Source organism: Diceros bicornis, chromosome 8, assembly GCF_020826845.1.
Source record: "Diceros bicornis minor isolate mBicDic1 chromosome 8, mDicBic1.mat.cur, whole genome shotgun sequence".
Taxonomy (NCBI): Eukaryota; Metazoa; Chordata; class Mammalia; order Perissodactyla; family Rhinocerotidae; genus Diceros; species Diceros bicornis.
This window is the reverse complement of record NC_080747.1, coordinates 16,492,609-16,514,966: the sequence shown is the minus strand read 5'-3', so window position 1 is coordinate 16,514,966 and position 22,358 is coordinate 16,492,609. Positions and strand designations below refer to the sequence as shown.

Below are 22,358 nucleotides of genomic sequence, written 5' to 3'. Positions count from 1 at the left end.
TTATGAAACAACTATGTACTGAGAGTTTCCCTAAGCTTTGGGGATGCAAAGCTACATAGATATTGAGCAGCACACAGTCTACTAGGGAAGACTAGTATTTGAATAGTTAAGAGCAAGAAAAGGACTTGGATTAAGTAGTAATGGTCTGGAGCAATATATATTATGGGAAGACACCAAAGGCAGGTTTCTCTACTTTAGAGTTTGGCCCAGAGTTAGTCGCTGGCCAGTGCTTCCTTTGGCATTTTCCATGCAAATGGCTGACTCTTGTCTTAGACACTGTTTACGGGAGTCAGGCTCCCAGATGGCCCGGTAACCTTCACGTCTGCCATTCCTGCCCTTGTGTAGTCTCCTAATATATTGAATCAAAACTGAACCTTGTTCTGAATACTACAGGAGTGATAGTGTGTGACATTCAAGGCTAGGTCTTAAATGGCAGCTTCCACTTTGATGTCTTGGATTGCTCACTCTGGGGGAAGCCATCACCATGCAAGGAGGACATTCAAGCAGCTCTGTGAGAGACCCATATGGAGAAGAATTGAAGCCTCTGTCTGCCCCAGTCAATCCTTCAGATGATGGCAGCCCCAACCTGTGAGGACTAAAAGTCTAGCCCTTCCCCAAATTCTGTCCAATAGAAATGTGAGAGATTAAAAAAAAAAATGATTATTGATTTTTTAAGCTACTAAGTTCTGGGATAACTTGTTATACTACAACTGATAACTAAAACACCATTCCTTCTTGTGACTATCTAGTTGGCCAGAGTGATAAGCATACAACCTATTCCTCATTTCTTGCTGTACTTGTGGCCAGCACAGACTACTGTAGGCAGCACCAGGTCAGAGAGAACTTGATTCCTATCTGCCCTGATGAGAGATGCCAGATGTTTGGACTGAATGTTTGTGTTCCCCCAAAGTTCGTATGTTGAAGCCGTAACCCAATGTGATAGTATTTGGAGGTGGCGCCTTTGGGAGGTAATTAGTGTTAAAATGGGTCATAGGCGTGGGGCAATCATGATGGGATTAGAGGCCTTATAAGAAGAAAGAGAGATCTCTCTCTCTCTCCCAGTAAGCATGCACTGAAGAAAAGCCATGAGAGGATATAGAGAGAAGGGTGTCATCTGCAAGCCAGTAAGACAGCTCTCACCAGAAACTGAATTGGCTGGCACCTAGAACTTGGACTTTCAAGCCTCCATAACTATGAGAAATAAATTTCTGTTCTCTAAGCCACTCAGTGTATGATACTTCATCCTAGCAGCCTGAGCTGACTAAGACACCAGATAATTCATTTCTTGCTCTTGGAAGAATGAAATATCTTGAGTCATAAGAGGCTTTTGGGTTGCCAAGGTCAGGACCATTGGGGAGATGAAGCTCTATTCTCCAGTGAGGACATTGTAGTCATTGCTTTTTATATTTGAGAGGCTAAATTAGCAGACTGCAGGACCTTGAAGGAAGACCATGAAAAGGAAAGTATTGAGGTTCTGAGTCTGTAAGACAGCCTGGATCCCTTGTTGAGGGATGCGTATGAGACCTGTGGCCATGGTAAAGGACAGATGTGAAGGAACTATCTGCCAATTTCTAGAACACTAGCTACATGGGGGCTCAGGCAATAATGACTGGCTCATTCAAGCAGGCTACCCCTCTGCCATCAAATGTCATTTTAAAATGTCACCCATTACCTCCCTAATTTCCCCAAGGTGGAAATTTACCACATTCTGTACCTCAGAGTCATCTCGCTGCTGCCCAGCAATCTTGTGTTCACTACTGACTTGGAGACAGCAGTATTCCAGGTGTGTTTCCCGGGAAGCTGACACTGCGTGCCTAAGGTTTCTGCAGGAGCGGTCTTAGAATCACCATCCGTGGAAAGGAAGGGGAAGCAGCAGGCCTGGGCAGAGGGACAAGTCATGCTGTGACGCAGCCTTAAAGAAGGTTTCAACTGACCCCGCAGGGAGCTCTGAAGCTGGGTTGGGCCCCTCAGAAATGTCCCAAATGAGGAGAAGGGATCGGACATTTGTATCCCCGCCTCATCTACTTACTGCATGTAGACTGCCCTGAAAAGAGTGTAGGACCCTGGAAAAGATGTTTCTCTTAAGCTAGGCAAGTCCAAAGTGGTCTGACAGTGGAGGGCTGTCCACCGGCAGAGGTCCCAGCAGCTGGCAGGATAAGTCTTTTGGAGTCCTGAAGTGTTTCTGGCAGATATGTCCTAGTGTCCACATGAGATTGACTAGGGCAGGCTAGTAAATCCTGAGGACAGGGGCTGGATACACACTTCTATTACATTATGTGTGAAAGAAGGACCACCCAAGCTGAGGTGAGGAAAAGGAACCTGGAACAGTAACCCCTGGATATTCTCAGGCCAAGGATGTCTTTCCAGATGTGACATTTTTCCTATCACGGACCCCCTGGTTGGGTTCCATATTACACCATGGCAGTCATAACTGAAATGGCTTCTCTGTGTACGGAAATTCTGCTTTAAGAAGAATAAGATTCAAGTAAAGAAAATGGGAGTGCACAAAGATGCAACTATCGTTCCTTAGATTTGGATCTCAGCCAATTCCTTGAGTAACTTAATTTTTAGCTTTATTGCTCTATGAGGGAAGATTTGACTTCTGGAATCCTGTTAGTCTCCCTCAGCTCAGGAGCCCACATGTCATCCAGTCTGTGAGGTGGACCCTCCAAAATCCCTACAAATGTAGGTTCTTTAGCCGGAGCTAAAAGCTCAGATGACAAGCCATCATGGGGTTTTCCTTAATTTATTCTGACTTTGGAATTAGGGAGTTTATGGGTGAAATTTTGTTCTAGGAAACCACGTGATGTGTGTGTGTGTGTGTACATCAGGTCCAGAGGAGCAGCTCCAGGTCTGACTGAATTGAACTGATCAGGCCTCTTGCCACTTGCGTATGCCTGGCTTCTGAGTATCCTAGGTGATTGCTGCTAGGATGTGAATCTCTATACTCCAACTCTATTTTCAGACTATCTCTTCTATTGGTACAATTGCGTTAATGCTCTAAAATATGGAAGCATTTAGCAGAAAGGAGAAAAAAGGAAAATCAGGGCAAATGAGGAGACAGAGATATAGGAATTTTCACTTCATTTTCTGAGCTGTGAGGCCACCATGCTTTTTTTGCCAAATGATAAGAATTTTATTTCCTAATCAAACAGAGTATCGTGTGTGCCATTCAGAAATGTGTTCCTGCTCATTTCACAGATCCAAAAAGGAGTTGACAGGTATCAGAAGAGAAGAATTGTAGCTAACGTAGGAATAATAGGAATGAAAAAATCAATGCGGAGATGTAATTGAAAGTAAGAACTGGTGGTTGAGGTAATTGAACAGTAATATTGTGAGCAGAAACCAAGATCAAGTAACTGCAAGATTAGGCAACTCACAGATGTGCATCTTTCTCTTCTCTGAGATTGTGGGCAGAGACGTTATCAGATCTGCTCAAAGAGAAGTTCCTCTCTCATTTTTTTCCATGTCTTTTTTTTTTTTTAATTTTACAAAGAGTGCCTTGAGACCTGGAATGAGTCCAAGGCTGTGACTTTGCAACTGATATAACTGGATTCGGGCACGTTCGATCCTGACCTTGTGACTATCTTAGCAACAGAATTCAATTGCTTCTGGTCAGCCCACTCAATCAAGGCACACCTGACCAGCACGATGACCAAAACTACTTAAGCAGCCACGTAAAACTCATTTCATCTCTCTAGTCTCAGTTCCTGGGAGAAAATTTCAGTGAAAAGTACTATTTATTTTCCTTTACCAAATGAGAGATATAAAGAAGATTTTAAAGTGTTTTTATTGGGAAAGTGAATGCTATTCAGGGGTATTTTTTTAAAAACCAAAATAAGTCCCCTTGAGAAATAGTCATTCCTCCAGCATGACCTCACGAGGCCATTCACACTTTGCCTATCAATTCCAGTGAAATCAATATTGCATTATGGTTGGAGTCAGGAGATCTGGAGTGTGTGACCTTGGGCAAGTCACTTAATCTCTCTACCACAATCTATGTGAACAAATTGAAAATAATTCTAGCCACTTCAAGAAGGGAGAGTAGGATTAATGACAGCAAGTTTTTAGATGATTGTCTCTGTGGCTGTTTCTCCCACGCCCTTGTTTCGTGCGTGTGCTTTTTCTATGTTTGATTTTCTTTAGAATCCAAATTCAGCCACCCACGTATTGACGCAAAGACAAAGCTACTTACAAATGCAGGATGGCAATGCATCCACTCAGCTGAATTTTGTATCTCTGGACACAGTTAGCACTTGTAAGTGTCCTCTATTTCCCTTTTGTGGGAGGAGGAGGAGGGCAACAGAGAAGTCCATTTTGAAAAGAACTGTTATGTATATATTACTCTCTTCATTCTGTTTGGGTGATACTGTGGCTTCCTGCTCTCAGGCATCCAATTTCCTCAACCCCACTGTATCTGAGCCCCACTTTTTACCTTTCATTGTTCAACTAGCCCATGTAATTGATGACCCAGTTTGGTCTTCCTCTTCCAGGTTGGACCTCAGCGTTCCCTCCAGGATGCACCTCAAGTGTTTGCCCAACACCTTCACAAGCTGTGACTACAGGGGATAAATCAATACATATTGACTCATTGAATGAGAACCCCATGACCTCACCAACCCTTCCAGTTGTCATCCTGACTCTCCTCTTCTTTTGCTATCAGGCTTATTGAGAAGGTAGTCTATTACTAACTTCCACTCCTAAGCCATGGCTATCCAGCTACTACCTCATCACTCTATTAAAATTGATTTTCTTCATCTCCATGCTGGAACCACTCCATTCTAGAAACGTGAGCATGATCTGAAGGTGCATCTTATTCCTCTGGTCAAGTTCATTGTATTGTGTCTTTAAATGAGCTCATCCATTTTCTTGGCTTCAACTATCACTTCTATACGGATGAATCTTATATCTATTGTTTTAGACATCCCTGCCTATAATTTTTTTTCAACTATCTTTTCCTACTATGTGTTGATCTAAAAGCATATATGGACGGCTTGAGAAGGTCACTTTGTGAGGAATCTGGAATACCATACTACAGAGTTTGAATTTTACCCTTCAGATTGATTAAAGATATTTAATTACGGATACTTAAAGCTATTAAAGACATGATCTAGAGGAATGTATCATTTTCACTCAACAGAGTGGAGGATGGGTTGAGGGCAGAAGGCAAGAACCTCTCAGGTCAGCGATTCTGATCCTCAAGCTGTTTCCAGCCCTATGCAGTCACCACGTTGCAACTAAACCCAGATTTCAATTCTTGTGCTTTAGATACAACAGAAACAAACAGATAAGCTCAAAACAAGGACTTTTACTTGATTGCCCCTTCTTCCTTGCCAAACACATCCAATGTCATCATGATTATTACTTCTTCCACTGTAACAGTACAGTCTGTACAGTCTCTTCTAATTCATTTGCTATTTTTCCCTTTTTATTCCCAGCCCTTACCTTTTTTTTTTTAGACTTAAGAAGTAACCACCTGATCAATTCATTTTACATTCTGCTATCATCTAAAATTCCTATACTACAAGTCATTATGGACAATGAATGGGCAAAGCATTCTCTTACTCAGACAATCTTAATAGGTTTCTGTTGCCCACCAAAGAATTCTGAACTTCTTATCCCTAACCCCAAATATGGCCTGTATCTTTCTACCACCAGGTTTTCGCTCAAACCATTTTATTAGCTTAATAGTGAGTCAATATAATGCAATTGTTCTCTGATTTTCTGAATTGATAAAGTACTTCCCTCTTCCCATGATTCTAAGTATGCATTACTCCCATGGCTTTTCCAGGCTCAATCCATATCTATCATGGTTTATTTAAAGAGACTACATCTCTCAAGATTCAATGCAACACTACTGGTCTTCCCTAGTATTTCTTGCATTGTTTGGTTTTCTTTAAAGAAGATTGGAGCATTCTAGCAGATGAAGAAAGATTTTATTTCATTGATATGAGGAACAGCCCTCTGGCATCCTCACAAAGTGGCACCTTTAATGCACGGATATTTTTTGCTGGTTTTCCAGTTGATTCCTTTCCTGAGTCTCTGGCCTTGCGTGCAGAGAAAGGAATGCACATGAGTTGCATAGCATGAGTTGGCCGGCAGTTGTTTCTTTCAATCCAGCCTCATCAGCTTTCGAGTTCATGAAAATTCCTCTGAGATACCAGAAATATTATTCTTAATTTTCAGTGCTGTTGTAAGTATTCATATTTTCTGTGTCTTCAGAGGTATTCCATTTGGAAGTTGAGGAACTAGATTAAACACAACTAACTAGTTGCTATTTTAAAATGGAAATCCATTTTTGTTGACATTTTAAAAGCCTACAGCAAACAGATGCTCAAAAGAAAAATAGAGACTATATGAAGTGAGTTAATAAAGCAAGAAAATGGCCATCATTGTATTACACACATGAAGTAAATGTATGCCTCACTCTGGCCACACTAACTTCTTTCATTTCCTTGACCACATCCGGGTTCTTTCTCTCAGGCCTGCAAACAGGCTGCTCTCTCTGCATGTACCCATACCCTTGACCCCCACACATATTTCCATAGGCCTCCATCCTAAAGCCTGCTTTATCCTTCATGACTTGGCTTAAATGTCACTTCCTCACAGAGACATTCCCTAACCTCCCAATAGGTATTTGATAGGATTCCTCTGCTGTACCTTTTTCTAGTACCTCATAATTTCCTTCAGGGAGCTATCACAATCTGAACTTACATATTAGTTGGGTTATTTGTATAGAATCTATTACCCACTTTAAATTCAACTTCAAATGCATAGAATGTATGTTCTAAAATGGCAGAAGCTATGTCTGTTTCATCTGAAATGATATATAAAAAGTTGAGCATAGTTTCTTGCACATCATGGGAGATAGAAAATAAAAATTTGTTGTTAAATCACTTTTGAGTACACAGAGAGAATTAAGAATGAAAATAGCTTATGTATTTTATATAGCTTTATATACTTTATATATATACTTTATATAAAGCTTCATATACTTTTTATAGCTTATGTACTTTTACAAACATTACTTTTAAAATAATGGTCACTGTATGAGGCAGATGATACCATAATGTTCAAGTCTTTAAGTCCTGAATCGATTTCAACAGTCTTTCAATTATTTCTCCAGAAAGAATTGCTGCTGACAAAGCAAGCCATCTGAAAAAGAAAATGCTCAGAGCAATTCTAAAACCAGGGTTAGCCTATTATTGCTTAGAAATAATTTCAGAAAATCTGTGGTGACAACAGATTCCAAAGATGGAGATAGTTATTATTCAATGAACACATCTTAATTTGAACACATGTCAAATCCCAGTGGCATTTCCTGATGGTGCCTCACTCATGAGAGAATTTAAAGTAAACACATTGGGGACATTTAATCACTTTATCTTTTCAGATTACAAACGTATATTATTCTGTGTAGTAGCCTTGATTCCAAAATGTGCAAAATGTTTTTTGTTTTAACGTATTGAATTCTGTTGGAAACACTCTAGAATAGTTTCCTATTTAAAGAAATCTTATGGTCAAGGCTTTATAAGCAAGGAGCCTTTTATAACATGAATAATTGCCTTTAATTTGTCTCATTTGCTAGTAATTATTTGTCTATTGAATTTTCTCAAAGAAGGGCTCGTGCAGAAAGTAGTCCCATCACGAGGCAAACAATCCCTTAAGAAACTTGCTAACTCAGCCCAAATCCCAGGCAAACATAATTCTATTTTGTGCCTTTATGAGCAGGAAGGAGAAAAAGTACAGTCTGGAAACTACTAAGACTTCACTTTTTTTTCCCTTAAAAACAAAAACAAAGCAAATGTCTCTAATCTCAATTACTTAAACTGACATAATCAGTCGAGGGAATAATTGTGCTGTGGAAATAAGCCTCCAAGGCTTAAAAGTACCTTAGTAGAGGGTAGTAGTTACTGACAATTGAGTAGCAGTTACAGGTAGTACAGGTAGTATGTGGTTACAGGTAGTAACTACTGACAAGTAGTTAACATAGACAATGTGGTCTGAAGGGCCTGAGGTGGAATTCAGCTCCTCTGTTTTCGAGCTGTTTATGCCCGTGTAAAGCAGACAGCACAATAATCCCATAGGTTTGTAGTGAGAGATGAATGAGGTAGTTCATAAAGCCCTTGGCATAGTGTCTGGCATATAATAAGCCCTCAAAAAGCAGTGGCTATTAGGAAAAACACATACCTATAAACAAAGATCTAAATCATGTCATTTTCACAGATGTTTCTTTGCCTAATAAATGACTCACAACACTTGAAAAAAAGGAGCAACCGATGGGAATAAATAAATGTTTTAGGAAGACTATTAATATTTATATAATCAAAATGTAGACATTTTAAACAAGAATGAACAAATGATTGGACATTTGTATCTGTGAGAGACAGAATGTGTGTGTGTGTGTGTGTGTGTGTGTGTGTGTGTATGACTTACAGGGAAACACAGAAATCTCAGCATGGTGGGTGGGTATTAATATTCTACCCAGCCAATGTCATTTCCCTGTTCTGGATGGTAGACCTTGATATTACCAACCCCCGCCTGAGAGGGCCTGTGGAGAAAGGCATTTTTTGTCTTTTGTTGTTTTCCATCCTGTCCTAATTGAGGGGAAAAGAAAAGCAAAAACAAAAATACCATTTGTGGCCAAGTTAGACTTCACCTTATAATTTTTTTGGAAGAAATGAATTGAATACCCACTTTTTTTTTTTTTGAGGAGATCAGCCCTGAGCTAACATCCGCCAATCCTCCTCCTTTTTTGCTGAGGAAGACGGCCCTGGGCTAACATCTGTGCCTATCTTCCTCCACTTTATATGGGACGCCACCACAGCATGGCTTACCAAGCAGTGCGTCGGTGCGCGCCCGGGATCCGAACCAGCGAGCCCCGGGCCGCCGCAGCGGAGCGCGCGCACTTAACCGCTTGCGCCACCGGGCCGGCCCCCTGAATACCCACTTTTTTCACAGCAAAGAATGGGTTCTTCTATCCATCTCTTTCACGTGGCCATGCCCAAGTCCCCATGTGTGACAATATGCTAATCTCAAACCAACTTCTGGCAACAAGAAGGTATTATTTTCTTCCCTGTTCTTTCTGTATCACTTTAAGAAATTCTTAAGGAGGAGACTCTAAACATTGTGCAATTTCTAAGAAAACCACCAAGCTGTTAATGAAGTAAATATCTGTTTAATTTACAAACATCAGTAGTGTCACTGATATTAGTCTGGAGAAAGACAAAGCACACTGAATTATACATGTACATCTAATTTTCTTTGTAAAAAAAAAAGTTTTTGGAAAGAAACATCTGCATTTTACAGGGTACCCTGGGATTTTAATGAGGGAAGAGCACAGTCCACTATAAATCATTATCAATTCTACATTGTAATTTAGCAGCAAACATGTTAACATGGGAACATTAAAGTAATAAAGGAGCTTTATTGTTTGGAAAAAAAATCACAGTTCTTGACATTACAGCTTTTCTCTCCCCACCCCACCCCCAATAGAAGGGCAAAAAATGGCAAAGAAATATTAATTTGTGAAAGATCTACTTTTCTAGTGTCGATTGCTACGCACCATTTCCGTTCTGCGAGGACAATTTGCAGAGGGGCCACTTCTTTCTGTACAACGACCATTTCACATATAGACTTTACACACTCTCTGCAGGTGTCCCGAAGGAGGCCAGAAGGTCATTGACACCAATGGTCAGGTGTCAAGGTAAACAAACAGACCAACACATATTTATCCCAAGATAACACCCTATGTTAGTACTATTGCCAGAAAAACAAAAAATCCTGATTTTTAAGTTTGAAAAATATACAAAAATATCAGGACAATTATAAATTAATATATATTAAAGCATCGAGGAACAGCAAAAGGATGGCCTAAAATGTTAAGTACAATGTACTTTGATACAATAAATATTTCTCATTGAAACTGAATACTGTATAGGGCTGTTTAGAACTCATAGAAACAAAAATTCATATTATTACTAATTTATTTATCAATAATCTATTGGTTCTTTATCATCTTCTTTATCATTTATATTACAAAAAATTAATACTGGAAAATGGTAGATAAACACTTTTGTGTGCTTCTTCTGCTAACATGCTGACGTTTAAAAAGAAGATAAAATTTATTTTAGCACTCCCATCTCCTCTCATGAATGGAACCCAGGTCTTCAGGACACTATATTTTGCACAAAATATTTCTCAACCATTTGTTCTATCTGTGAATTCTGGAGTTCCATTCCTCTGCCTTGCATCCTCACTCACACACATGTGCTTGGTCTGTCCTCGTGAACTGTAGACATGCGCACGAGGGCACGTGGGTTTTATGCTCTGGGCAATTTCACGTCAGCGCACAGTAGCTCGCCTCTCCCTTGTGGATGTGCTTCTGCTTGTCTTCCGCATGCTACAAAGATGAATCCAAGATACGATGGTTCCCAACGTGGTCCTCATGTCTCTAAGTACATCTTTCTTCATACTTCTCCAGCATCGGGGAAGCTTTAGTTCAAGCATTTCTTTTTTTTTTTTTTTTCCAAATGCAGAAAAAAAAAGTCTTTATTCTCATAATAAAAATAGTCTGTTCTGTATTTTACAATATATTTCAAATATTTCCACTATGAAGCATTAATGAGTCCAACATGGTCAAGAAGTATACAACATTTTCCAAAGACAAAAGAGGCCAGGGGTGCATTTAGGAGGCGCACCTGGTACAGCCGCATTTCACCACCTTCTCAACCTCATCCACGAAGGAGGACCCATCAGTGCATTCGAAAGAGTATTTCCGTCGCTTGCTCCTCAGAGGTCCGCAGCACTGCCCTCCCGCACACCCACCTCTGCACTCCAACCGGGAGACCTTCTTCGTTGTTTGGCAAGCGGCATAGCCCTGCTGCTTTTGGTAATAATCTCTTATCCGTTCCCCTCGACAAGAGATTTCTAGAAAAGAACAAGAAGCACAAGCACTGTAAGGGCAGAGTCGCTGTAAGTCACGTGGAGTGACGGAGAATTCACAACTCACTTCAGGAGGCGCTGCTTTTGCTTCTCGTTTGTAAATGCTGTTTTCAGTGTTATTATATATCATGGGCTGGTGGCACAGCCGGCTATTCCTTAAAAAGTACTTCTTTTTGGCCTTTATTTTCAGCAAAGTGAATACTATATCTGTGGATTCTAAATACTGTGCTATTGGACTGACAAGAAAATTGGATTCCTAAATCTTTCCGTTTATTGCAAAAATACACATCTTCTGTTTTTACACGACTAACAGCTGGTTTTGTTTACCACAGGGAGCAGTTTCAGAGAGAATGCAATTTAATTTATTAGACCTGGAGTTTAATATCATTCAATCTGTTACTTAATACAAGTAACATTCCACTAACTTCATAAATTACCCTAGTATGAACTAGTTCAAAAAGAGACATCTGCTAAAAGCTTCCACGGGCACGTTCCTCGTTTCGTCCCTCCGATACACACAACAAAATCCGTGCCAGCTGGAGGCTGATCACACAAAGCAGGAGAAAGGTGGGCGAATAAGGCAGCCCGTTTCCGTTCCTCTCACCTGTGTAATTTGCTGTCCTAAATCAGTTGATTCTAAGGTCAAAGGTGATTTTGTCCTAAAACTAGAGCAGAATTATCAGCTCCCTCTTCTCTGTGCCAGAAGATGAGTTACTAACATATCTGGATGAGATCAGCAGGTAAAGGTAAGAAGTGAGTACAGTAAACCTGCTTCTACGTAAGGTAAAGAGGAGTGTTTTCACAGCAAATCACGCTGTGAGTGGACAGCTGAAGGCGTGTGAAATCTGGCGGTGGAGGGTTAGGACATTTCACATCTGGTGGCTTCACAACACTGGGAAATAAATCAACAGCAGCAACTGCAAGTAGTGCACAGACCTGGCATTCCTCATATCGACCCCCTCTATCTCTCTCTGTCTCTGTCTCCTTTTCTCTCTCTCTCTTTTCAAAGATGGGGGTCTCTCTTGTTTTGCCCAGAGAGGGAGGTGCCCTGCTGGGTTGGCTTACCTCGATCACAGCTGTCCCCAGTGTATCCACTGCTGCATTCACAGTAGGGCTGCCCAAGTCCCGAGAGCCTGCATTTGCCATGCTTACACTTGATCGTCTGGCAGGGGTTAAACAGATCCTCCTCTTCATCACAGAGGACGCCCCCATGGCCCTCCAGACACTTACAGCTGTAGGAGAATGCATTGATGGGCAAGCAGGTGCCATGTACGCATCTACAGCGGAGGAGGAATGCAAGAAAGGAGATGCGTTAGGCAGAGGGGATGAGAATGGAGGGAGGATGATGGAAAGAGTATGGAGATAGTGCTAATGGAGTGACCTCCTTCTCTTCCCTCTCTCCTTCCTTTTTCCTTCCCTCCCTCCCTCCCTCCTTCCTTTCTTTCTTGGGTTTTGTTCTTAGGGTTGGAGTATGTGTGTTTAACTATGAAGCAGCCCAAACTTACTTATTTCCAAGACAGGGGTCATTGGTCCTCTGGTCACAGAGGGGCCCAGTCCATCCTTCCTCACACTCACAGGTGAAGCCCGACTGGCTGCTGGGCTGGCACGTGCCATGGGCACACACCTTTTTGTGGCATGGCTCACAGCCCGGCAGAATGCCGGTTTGCATGGGCACCTTGCGGAAGTCCTGCAGCTCGCTGTTGATGTAAAGGTTCCGGATGCAGCCATGGAAGCTGGTGCCATTCTGCCCAGGGGCCTGGCGCAGAGCTGCAGCCACATTGTTCTTCCCGGGCATGCCTGGGGAGGGACACCAAGGCAGAGGTCAGGCTCTTTGGGGGATCCTCAGCCATTTGCCACCCAGACCTTCTTAGCTTTTCCAGCAGGGTGGCCGTCTGTGTGACACTTCTTTAGGAGAACCAGACATCATGAGCATCCAGTCCTGTCGTTCTCAACCTGGCTGCACATTAGAATCACGTGGGATCTTTGAGGAAATACTGTTTGGGGCCTCAGCCCAGAGGTACCTGATCAGATCATCTGGGCGAGGTGGGGGCGGGAGAAGAGATGTGTGTTTGTTTCTGTTTTTTGGAAGACGCTTCAAGTAATTCTAATGTACAACTAAAATAAAGAACCTAGTTCATTGGTGGTCAATCTTTAATCTTTAACATTTGATTCAAACAAAACCTTACACGAAGGCATAAATACATAAAACTTAAAAGCAGAGCTACTGTAACTAAAGGTGAGATGGGGAATGCGGGAGGGATTAACGCTCCCTTTTCTCCACCCACCTCCTCAACTTGGACACACAGCCCTGGAAGCCAAGAGCTCCACAAAGCTCAGTGCAGTCCTCTGACCAATCCTACCCCTTAAAGATGAAGGGCCCTGGGCCCAGAGAGCTTGCGTGACATGCTCAGTGTCACCCAGGAAGATTGGTTAGAGGTAGGCTGATGAGACAAACCTCTGCAATCTCTAGAGTCACGGTTCAGTCTATCCAGTTTCAGGGGGTGAGAGCTGGGCTCACAGTGATCATTCACCCCAGCACTGACAAATCCTAAGCTAGCAACTAATTCAGCTCACCACCAGCAATGTGCTGAGCTCAGCCGTGGATGTCAGTGCCTGGAAAACTATCAGGACAGCACCTCATTCACGTCATTTTTTTTCCTTGCTAATTGAGAGTGAAGCCTTCATATTTCAAGAAATTGAGAATACAAAAGAAATTCCTCCAAAAACAGGATTTGCAATCTTTGTATATATACATTCCACTAGTGACAGTCATCTGGTAACCCTCATTTGGCAAAAGTGAGGAATCTTTCCATGGCCTAAGCCAGACCCTGAAATAGTTCCTGGATGGAATCCTGCACAAGGCAGCCATCCAGTTACTGTTGGGTAAGGGGAGGGAGCAGGAGGCCTTCAAAGCAGCTGATGTTCCCCGCTGGCACGCACACCCTTGCTGTGCCTGGATTCTGAGCTACTGGCTGGAGGGTCTAGGCTGGGGAAGACCCCGGTTCTCACTCTCTTGGGGGGTTCATTGGTTATAAAGACCAACAACCTCAGCACTCTCTGGGCCCCGCCTCGTGGCATGGTCTCCTTTCCCAGTCAAAGGAGGCCCATTTGAGTTCCAGCAGGCCCCAAAGCCAGACAGCTAGGTGTACAAAACCACTAGGCTAGAAGTCTAAGTCCTTACTGTTGGTTCTACATGCACTTGGGCCACTTCCCTCTCTGGGGATTAGTTTTCTCTCTATAACAAGAGTGGATGGACCAGAGCAGTTGTTTCCAAGGTTATCATACATAAGAACTACCAGAGGTGCGTGTTCAGAAGGCGGCTTCCCAGGCCCCATTCTCTCCCCACCCTGAGATTTTGACCCAGTAGGAAGGGGTAGGGTGCAGAAATCTAAATGTTAATATGCAGCCTGGGTGATTTTGCTACAGGTAGTCCATGTTCACACTTTGACAGCTACTGAATTAGGTGTCCTGGCTGTGAAGTTCCATGAGTTCAGGCTTTCAGTCTATGTCCGTCTGGCCTTGAAGACTGAGTTGCTTTGTACAGTGGGGTCAAGAGGGTGAAATGTACCATTTCCAGGAGAGGACTAGTGATAGGAAATTCCTTGCTCTGGGACAAGTTCTTCTAATTTAATCATATTCATCCATTATAAATGCGTGGATTTTAACACCCACACATTTATCGTCCTTTCTTCAGAGGTTAAAAAAGAACTTCTTCCAAAGCTATTTTTAATAGCTCATTTTGATGGAGGTACGACACACACATGTACATGTGTCAAGACTAAATACAGGGGCCGGCCCTGTGGTGTAGCGGTTAAGTGCATGCGCTTTGCTGCTGGCGGCCCGGGTTCGGATCCCGGGTGCGCACCAACACACCGCTTTGTCAGGCCATGCTGTGGTGGCATCCCATATAAAGTGGAGGAAGATGGGCACAAATGTTAGCCCAGGGCCACTCCTCCTCAGCAAAAAGAGGAGGATTGGCATGGATGTTAGCTCAGGGCTGATCTTCCTCACAACAAAAAAGAAAAGAAAAAAAAGACTAAATACAGACTGGTGAAGTTCCACAGCTGGGAGAAACAATTAGTAAATGTGTTCCTTTTATTCCCAAAGCTAACAATTATAAAAGGTCCAGCTCTGATTATAATAATTTGTACAAGAAAATGTTGATCCATCACACATATATTGACTTTCAACAGGATACCAGAAAATCAAGAACTATTCTGAGTTAACTGTTTCACACGCCTAGCACATTTCTAACTAGGAAACTAGGTCTTAATTGATAAACAGAAGTACATTCATGGTTTTTTTCTTTTAGCCTTTCCTCTAGGCCATGGACTGTAGCTGGAATTCAATCAGTCTAGCAATCAGCAAATAACTTAGTGGACAGCTTTTAGCCTCAACAAGCTCTACGTGTTTCAAAATGACAATAAAGGGACCAGATGTCAAGACTGAGGTCCTCTGTCCAATGGCGGCATTAGGAGAGGATTTATGATACATGGAGGGTCTCTATGTGCAGGTCTTAACCTTTTTTTTAAACCCCATTAGGTAATACATGTTCTCATCGGACCACCTAGAAAAGCAAAAGATTAGATTGTGTCCTGTTATGTAAAGCCTATATCACAGGTAGTTGATAACCCAAGGGTAGGTAAAGCTGCCTCCTGGTTTTGCTAGAAATTACCTCTGCTGGGGGCCTGAGGTGTGAGATACATCACCTTCAGGCCTTCCTCCTTGGGGAGTGTCCCTGTTTTCAAACTTGGAGACAAAGGAGAGCTTGTTTACCTCGTTCTCCTTTGCTAACTCAGGGTCTCCTGCCTTTGCCATACAGAATTCAGGGCTGCGGTCTGACAATTGTCTTGTATTTTTTAAATCTGAATTACCCTTGAGACTGCACTTTGAGTTGGAAGGAGATGGGCCCAATGTGTTCTTTGGCAGTGAGGCTGGGATGGAAGTGGTTTCCTGCAGGCCTGGACGGGCAGAGGCACCACCTGGATTCTTCCAGGCCCTCTACTCTTAGAAGGATTAGCATTTTTCAGTTTGGAATTTAAAACTTTTTCTTCCATTTTTGAAAAATGTTCTGACCCAAGCACTCCCATTCTGTATTCTTTTCACCACATTCTAAAGAGATTTTAAAAGATTTAATGAAATGATTTCTAATGAAACCATAATAAAATCAAGTGAAGGAGAAGTCCAGAAAGAAACAACAAGCCACAAGACTTAGATTGCTTCCCTTTCTGCTCTGTGTTAAGAAGTGAGCAGCAATGCAGATGGCTTTGGGGTCAGACAGACGTGGATTCACATGAGGTGCCTATCACTTCATACCTTTGTGAACTTGGACAAGTTTTATGAAGTCCCTGAGATGGTCCCTTAGGGACCATGAAACGAAAGCATCATACCTACTTCCTCAAGTCTCTGAGGATTAAGACTGTAAAAGCACTGTGTTGAGCACATAGCGAGTGATTAGTAAATATAATTTATTTTCTCTCAAACCACAGGTACATCTGTGATTTGCTTCACTCATCCCAAAGCAACGGCTGTTAACTATAACACATTTTGTCCTTTAATGAATCTCATAGTTGTGATTCACATGAAGCAACTAGATCAGCCAACTTGCTGTGCAGACTTAATATGCAATATTTTATTACAATGCATTTGGTTACTTGAAAATGTGTCTGCTTTCCCCACTCCCCTGGACACAGAGGGATATTTCTTTTTCAACTTCGTATCTTTCATGCATCTATTAACTAAGTTCTCAGCATATGGGAGGTGCTTAATAAATATTTATGGAATTGAACTTTTAACTATTTCTAAAAAATTAAAACTCTACCCAAGTGTTAAGATTTCCTACTGCCGAAATTACTAAAAACAGAAGTGCTCTGGACTTTCAGGACAATTCCAGAAAACGCCGTCAATGAAGGCTTTGAGGGGTTAAATTGTGTTAGCAATTTGTAGATTAAAATTGTGTAGCATCCCAAGGTTACTGTTTTGCAGGGAATGAGGCGAACTTCATGAAATACCTGTCATGGTGAAAAAATCAGTTACATTGACCTGTTCTGAAGCTTTAGCTTATTTATCTGTAAAATGAGCTAATTTTACCAGTCAATTCACCTCAATGCAATGTGATTTAATTCAATGCAACTCAATTCAACATAACGTTTTCTTGCTCCTTTGCCTGCAAATTGAAATTCTATGTCTCCAGTTTATATTTACTCCTCCAGATAGAGGCAGGCATGCAAAGCTCTCTTCTTTGTGGGTCCTCTCCTCTGGACCCCTTCAGACTTCTGCTCATACCTCATATCCCTCATCTGTTTACTCATCTGCCTTCTTGTTGCTTAAAAATTAAAAGTCTAGAGTCTTCACTCTATCATCCCAAGCCCTAACCCACCTTTCCAACCCTCTGTCTGTTCATTCACTTTAAGATCTTAGCCAGACAGAAGTACTTTCTGTGACTGCAACACCATTTGTACATTTAATTCATTTGTTCATTCATTCATTTGATTTAATTAATAATTATCCTATCATCTACATGAGTTAGCAACTGGTAGGGGAGACTTTCCAGCATGGTAACATGTGACTGAAGCTGGTAGTGTTCACCTCCTCCAGGGAGCTGGAGTGGGGTCAGGCACTCCTCAGTTTGCCTCAAACTTGTTTCATGATCATTTTCTTCATTGTCTGATTCGACCTCTAACCAACTTTCTTTTTCTATAGACCAGATCAAAGAATAATATTAAATTATATGATGTATAAATCACCTGGCATGTGATAGACACAAAAGCATTATTAATGTCCTTCTCCACCTCAACCACAAATTTAGTTAGACCCAGAGCCAGGATAACAAAATGGTCTCAATGTCCATCTAGGGCTCTTTTCTATTCCTGCTGTCCATCTTTCAGTGATTGATTACTCTTGGTCAATGACCACGGCGCCAGGCATTAACAACTTCAGATTAGTCTGTGATAGGAATCGCAAGGTTTGGAAACCCACTGAATTTGGAAGAGCTTACCTCCTACGTAGAGTGGGGAGTCAAAATTCAGAGTGGACTGCTTTGACAAATTGGTGATGATTTTGGGGCTCCCTCCATCCACAGAGAGGGAGAGACTCTGATCCAGGGCGAGTAGTTCCACAATGTGGAAGTTTCCATCATTGATTGTCTCCACACTACAAAGGAAAAACAACTTAGCTGATCCTTCCATTTTTTTCTTTTAAAGAAAAGGGATTACAATGCAAACTCCAAAAATCACTCCTTGGGAAAAGATACTCCTACCTAACCTTAATAAAGATAAAGACCTGTAGTTGATTTAAAAATTAAAAAATACTTTCAAGGGGATGCAATCAATTTCTACTTCTTAGGAATGGATACAAAATAAGCTTGTTTTCCCATTGGGAGAAGTGGAAATGAGTATACTTTATCATTACCCAGTCATAATCTCCCAATATGTAGAAATTACAAAGGACAATTTATGTATTTGCTTTTAAATGCTATTAAAGTTCCATTTACTCTGACACTATTACTCCAAATTGCATTCGAAAAACAAGGAACCTATACCTGTGCCAAATACACTCTAGAGACATTGGTCACTGGTTCTGCTTTCTTAAATACATTACATTAAGACTAATCAGAATTAAACATACACACAAATAGAGGAAGAACCAACTTGGTAGGATCTTTGTACTTTTTGAAATTTGTTAATTGGTAATATACTTTTACTTCCTTTGCATTTTTCAGAGGGATGCCCATCAAATGCTATAACTGTGAGGAGTCTATGCTCAGTGGAGAGGTGGGAATAACAGATTAAATAAAATGCTTAACGTAGTCATATCTAGGGACTCTAGTGATGACGATCGTCCTTCATTTTCTCTTCTTAACTTTAAAGGGCCAGGTCTAACAATTACTACTGCCATCTTCTAAAAAATTTGAGAGGGCTCATGGAAATTCATAAAATGGATAAAAACAAAATCACTAAGAAACTGAGGTAAAAGGAAAATGAAGATTGAAAAATAAGATAAAAGTGGGCGCAATTAGTAAGTGCTATATAGTTTTAAAGGTTGGTTGTAAAAATAACATGAGTGTTACAGCAGGCAAAAATGAAAACAGGACCAATGAAACAGGACAAAAGAAGAAAACAGGATCCATACACAGTGCGGTGTTAGAAATACACTTACCTTTCACTATAGAGGCAACATATGGCATAATGGAAGTATGGCCAAAAGTCACTAGCAAATATTAAAGAACTAATATACTAGGATATTGACTGAAAAGATTGAAAAAAGGCTCAAAAATGGAAATACGGGAGCATATGATAGAGAGATCGTGAATACCTAATATTCCTACGTAAGATGATTGCTTAAATTTCCAGGTGCTGATATTTAAATCTGCAAATAGGTCAAGCCTGGAAAATTACAGAGAAATATATTGACTTTTCTGCATGGTTCTCACCACAGAAGTCTAATCATATCCCACTGTTTGCTGACATAGAATAAAAAGCTTTTGTGATCCGACAATATAAACCATTCTGCAGAACGGTGAAAACATTCGAAGTTCTTTTAGCTTAAGTGGGTAGAAGAGTCCATGTGTATAGGGATCTTTGATAACCTATCTCAGACATCATCTTTTAAAAAATAAATGTTAGATATGTCAATCAATATTTTCGCCTTCTACACATTAATTATCCCAACACTTGATACCACTAAAATCAACAGAGGAAACAATATACAAGGAAATCACTTTCCAAAAAATGTTGCATACCAACCATTAGTGGTCTTAAATATGATGGTCTTCTAAGGGGGTATGCTGAGTAGTAACATCAACTAATAGTGAAGCGTATAGATTTTGGAGTCAGATAAATCTGGATTTGAATCCTGGTCTTGTATTTATTAAATGCTTGACCTTAGATAAGTTACTAATTTCTAATAAACTTCAGTCTTTTCTTCAGTAAATGCTAATAAATATTTCTACCTCCTATGGATAATTTGAGGTCTATATGAAATGATTTTTTAAAAGTGCAGAGCAAAACATCCAGCATATAGAAAGTGCAAAGTTAAATGTTACATATTAGTAGCACCACCACCACCACCACCATCATATAAATAATCCAATACTATTTCAGAATGTTTTTCAGGAAGAAATTAGTCCAGCTCTATTTTTAATATTAATTGTAAGATAATGCTAAAGACTGGCAGAAATATAATAACTTCTTTGGGGGAATATCTTGTTCAAGTTACTAGAAGTTGAAAGTAAAACATTAAAATAAAGATATACGTAGAGTGGTGGCCAATTGCTTTTTGTTTTGTGATCATATACAACTCTTTAAGCAGTTTTATATGCATGTTCTATGAATATTGACCTTAGTTAAATCATAAACATTAACAATGGGGCCCCCCTTTTTTCCTTTACAATTGCAAAGAAAAGATTCCTACGTACTGGGGAACAGGTTCTTGGTCACTCATTGGTCTTAGACAATCAATCCAGATATGTCATTGTGGATGATGGTGTTTGATGGAGTACAATTGAGTAAGCTACTTTAAAGCAGAAACCATGTATTACTTATTTCTGTATTCCTTAATGTATTCAGTAGAGTGTCTGGTAAATAGTAGATGCTCAATAAATATATATTAAGTCAGTAAAATATAAGGGAGATGTATTAAGAATAACATATATAATTTTTTTTAGTAATACTAACTGGATTAGAGTTATAGATAGTCAAGAGGCTTTAATCATACTTAGGGCAGGGCATCTAAAGATGCATTTTATCAAAAAATTTGGATTTATCAGTGGCCATATCCTAAAGGATAATGCTGGGAGATCAATCTTGTTCAGCTTGTGCTAGCTCACATTAGATGTGTGACTTCAAGTAATTTTTTTCTGCTTTATTTTCCTCATCAGGGAAACGCAAATAATAAGACCAAAGAATTATATAGCACATACTATGGTCCAGATACTGTTCAAAGAACTTTATGTGTATTAACTCATTTATGACTCACAACAACCTTAGAATTGGGCACTTAGGGTACTCCAGGTGGCACAGCCAGGGGCTAAACAGATTTGAAGCCAGGTTGCCTGATTCTAGAGTATATGCTCTTAATTATAATCCATCACTTTTACAATCAACAGTCTGAAGAGAACCTAGTACTATACAAATGGCACATTTTCTCACCACTAGCAAGCCTTTAATAGATGATTTCTCTACCAAATAGCCCAGGAATACAGTTTTATGGAAAACAGCCTTGTATGATGGTTTCACACCTTGGTTCATTTACTACAAATCATTGAATTGTAAAAAAATATGTAATAATCTTATAATAAGAGTTTGAAGGCTATGAGAGTGCATATAAAGTATAGAGATTTGAAACTTGGATTTAGAACCTATTTTCCCAATTATAAGTGCAATTCAGACTGACGGGATTTTTCTCCTCCCCAAAGCTTTAAATGTCTAATCTGATCATTCCAGAACTTGATAAGAAGTTACCACTGAACTTAATTCAATTTATATTTTCCTAGAATTAAGTGAGAATTCATCTTGGCCTTTTAACAGGTAAGTATTGTAATACTAATACATATATATATTTTAGGATACTTCCCAGTTTATTCTGATGCCAGCATTACTCTAATACCAAAGCCTAACAAACACATTATAAGAAAATAAAACAATGTATTGTGTAATAAACAAAGATGGAAAAATTCTAAACAAAATATTAGCAAAGCAAATACAACATATAAAATGTTATACAATTATACAATATATAAAATTATACAATATATAATGTATAAAATATTAGCAAATGTAAATACAATCCATCATAACCAAGTGGGATTTATCTCAGGAATACAAAATTTATTTAACATTCAAAAATCAATACTACTTACCATGTTAACAAACTAAAATTTTAAAATTAATAATATTTTAATTTAAAAATTAAAATCTTTAGATTCTTTGTTGTTTAAGATGATATTGTGTGTAAGGGGCCTGAAGAGAATATGTCAGAGCTAAGAGTATTCTAAATTGGTGTTTCACGCTGTCTCCCAAAGCATGAGATAAACTGGGGGATGTCCAGGATTCCTTCGTCTATATGCTCTTTTAAAATAGAAGCAGTGATTGACACACCCGTTGTCACATGACAAAACTGAGCTATCATGTTTTATAGTCTATCACAGTCATCTTCTACCTATCTACTCACAATGTATAACATCCTTTTGGGTTCTGCTAAGTACTGATAAACTCTCTTTCACTACTCCCTGGGGAACAATATATATATATGATGACTCACAAAATTCACAAGTGAACCACTTAACAGTGAGCCTTCCACTGGGAACATAAATTGTATTTCTTACATTATTATGTAATTTAGTCTTACACTCATCTATTATCTGAGATTTTGTTTTCTTGAATTTCTAAATGGATGTATGAAAACACAGCAGTTAC

General features: G+C 40.1%; 1 protein-coding gene across 2 annotated transcripts in view; it reads right to left on the bottom strand.

The window, feature by feature from the left end:
• Window positions 1-9,164: 9,164 nt before the first annotated feature.
• Window positions 9,165-22,358, bottom strand: part of SLIT2 (slit guidance ligand 2) — a 364,985-nt gene continuing 351,791 nt past the window's right edge. For both annotated transcript variants that reach the window (XM_058546810.1, XM_058546811.1), the window contains 4 exons: window positions 17,942-18,096; window positions 12,450-12,741; window positions 12,010-12,221; window positions 9,165-10,929 (listed from right to left, as the gene is read on the bottom strand). In XM_058546810.1, coding sequence (XP_058402793.1) covers window positions 10,688-10,929; window positions 12,010-12,221; window positions 12,450-12,741; window positions 17,942-18,096 — 901 coding nt within the window. In that variant the 3' untranslated portion in view covers window positions 9,165-10,687. The remainder of the gene's footprint in view (window positions 10,930-12,009; window positions 12,222-12,449; window positions 12,742-17,941; window positions 18,097-22,358) is intronic.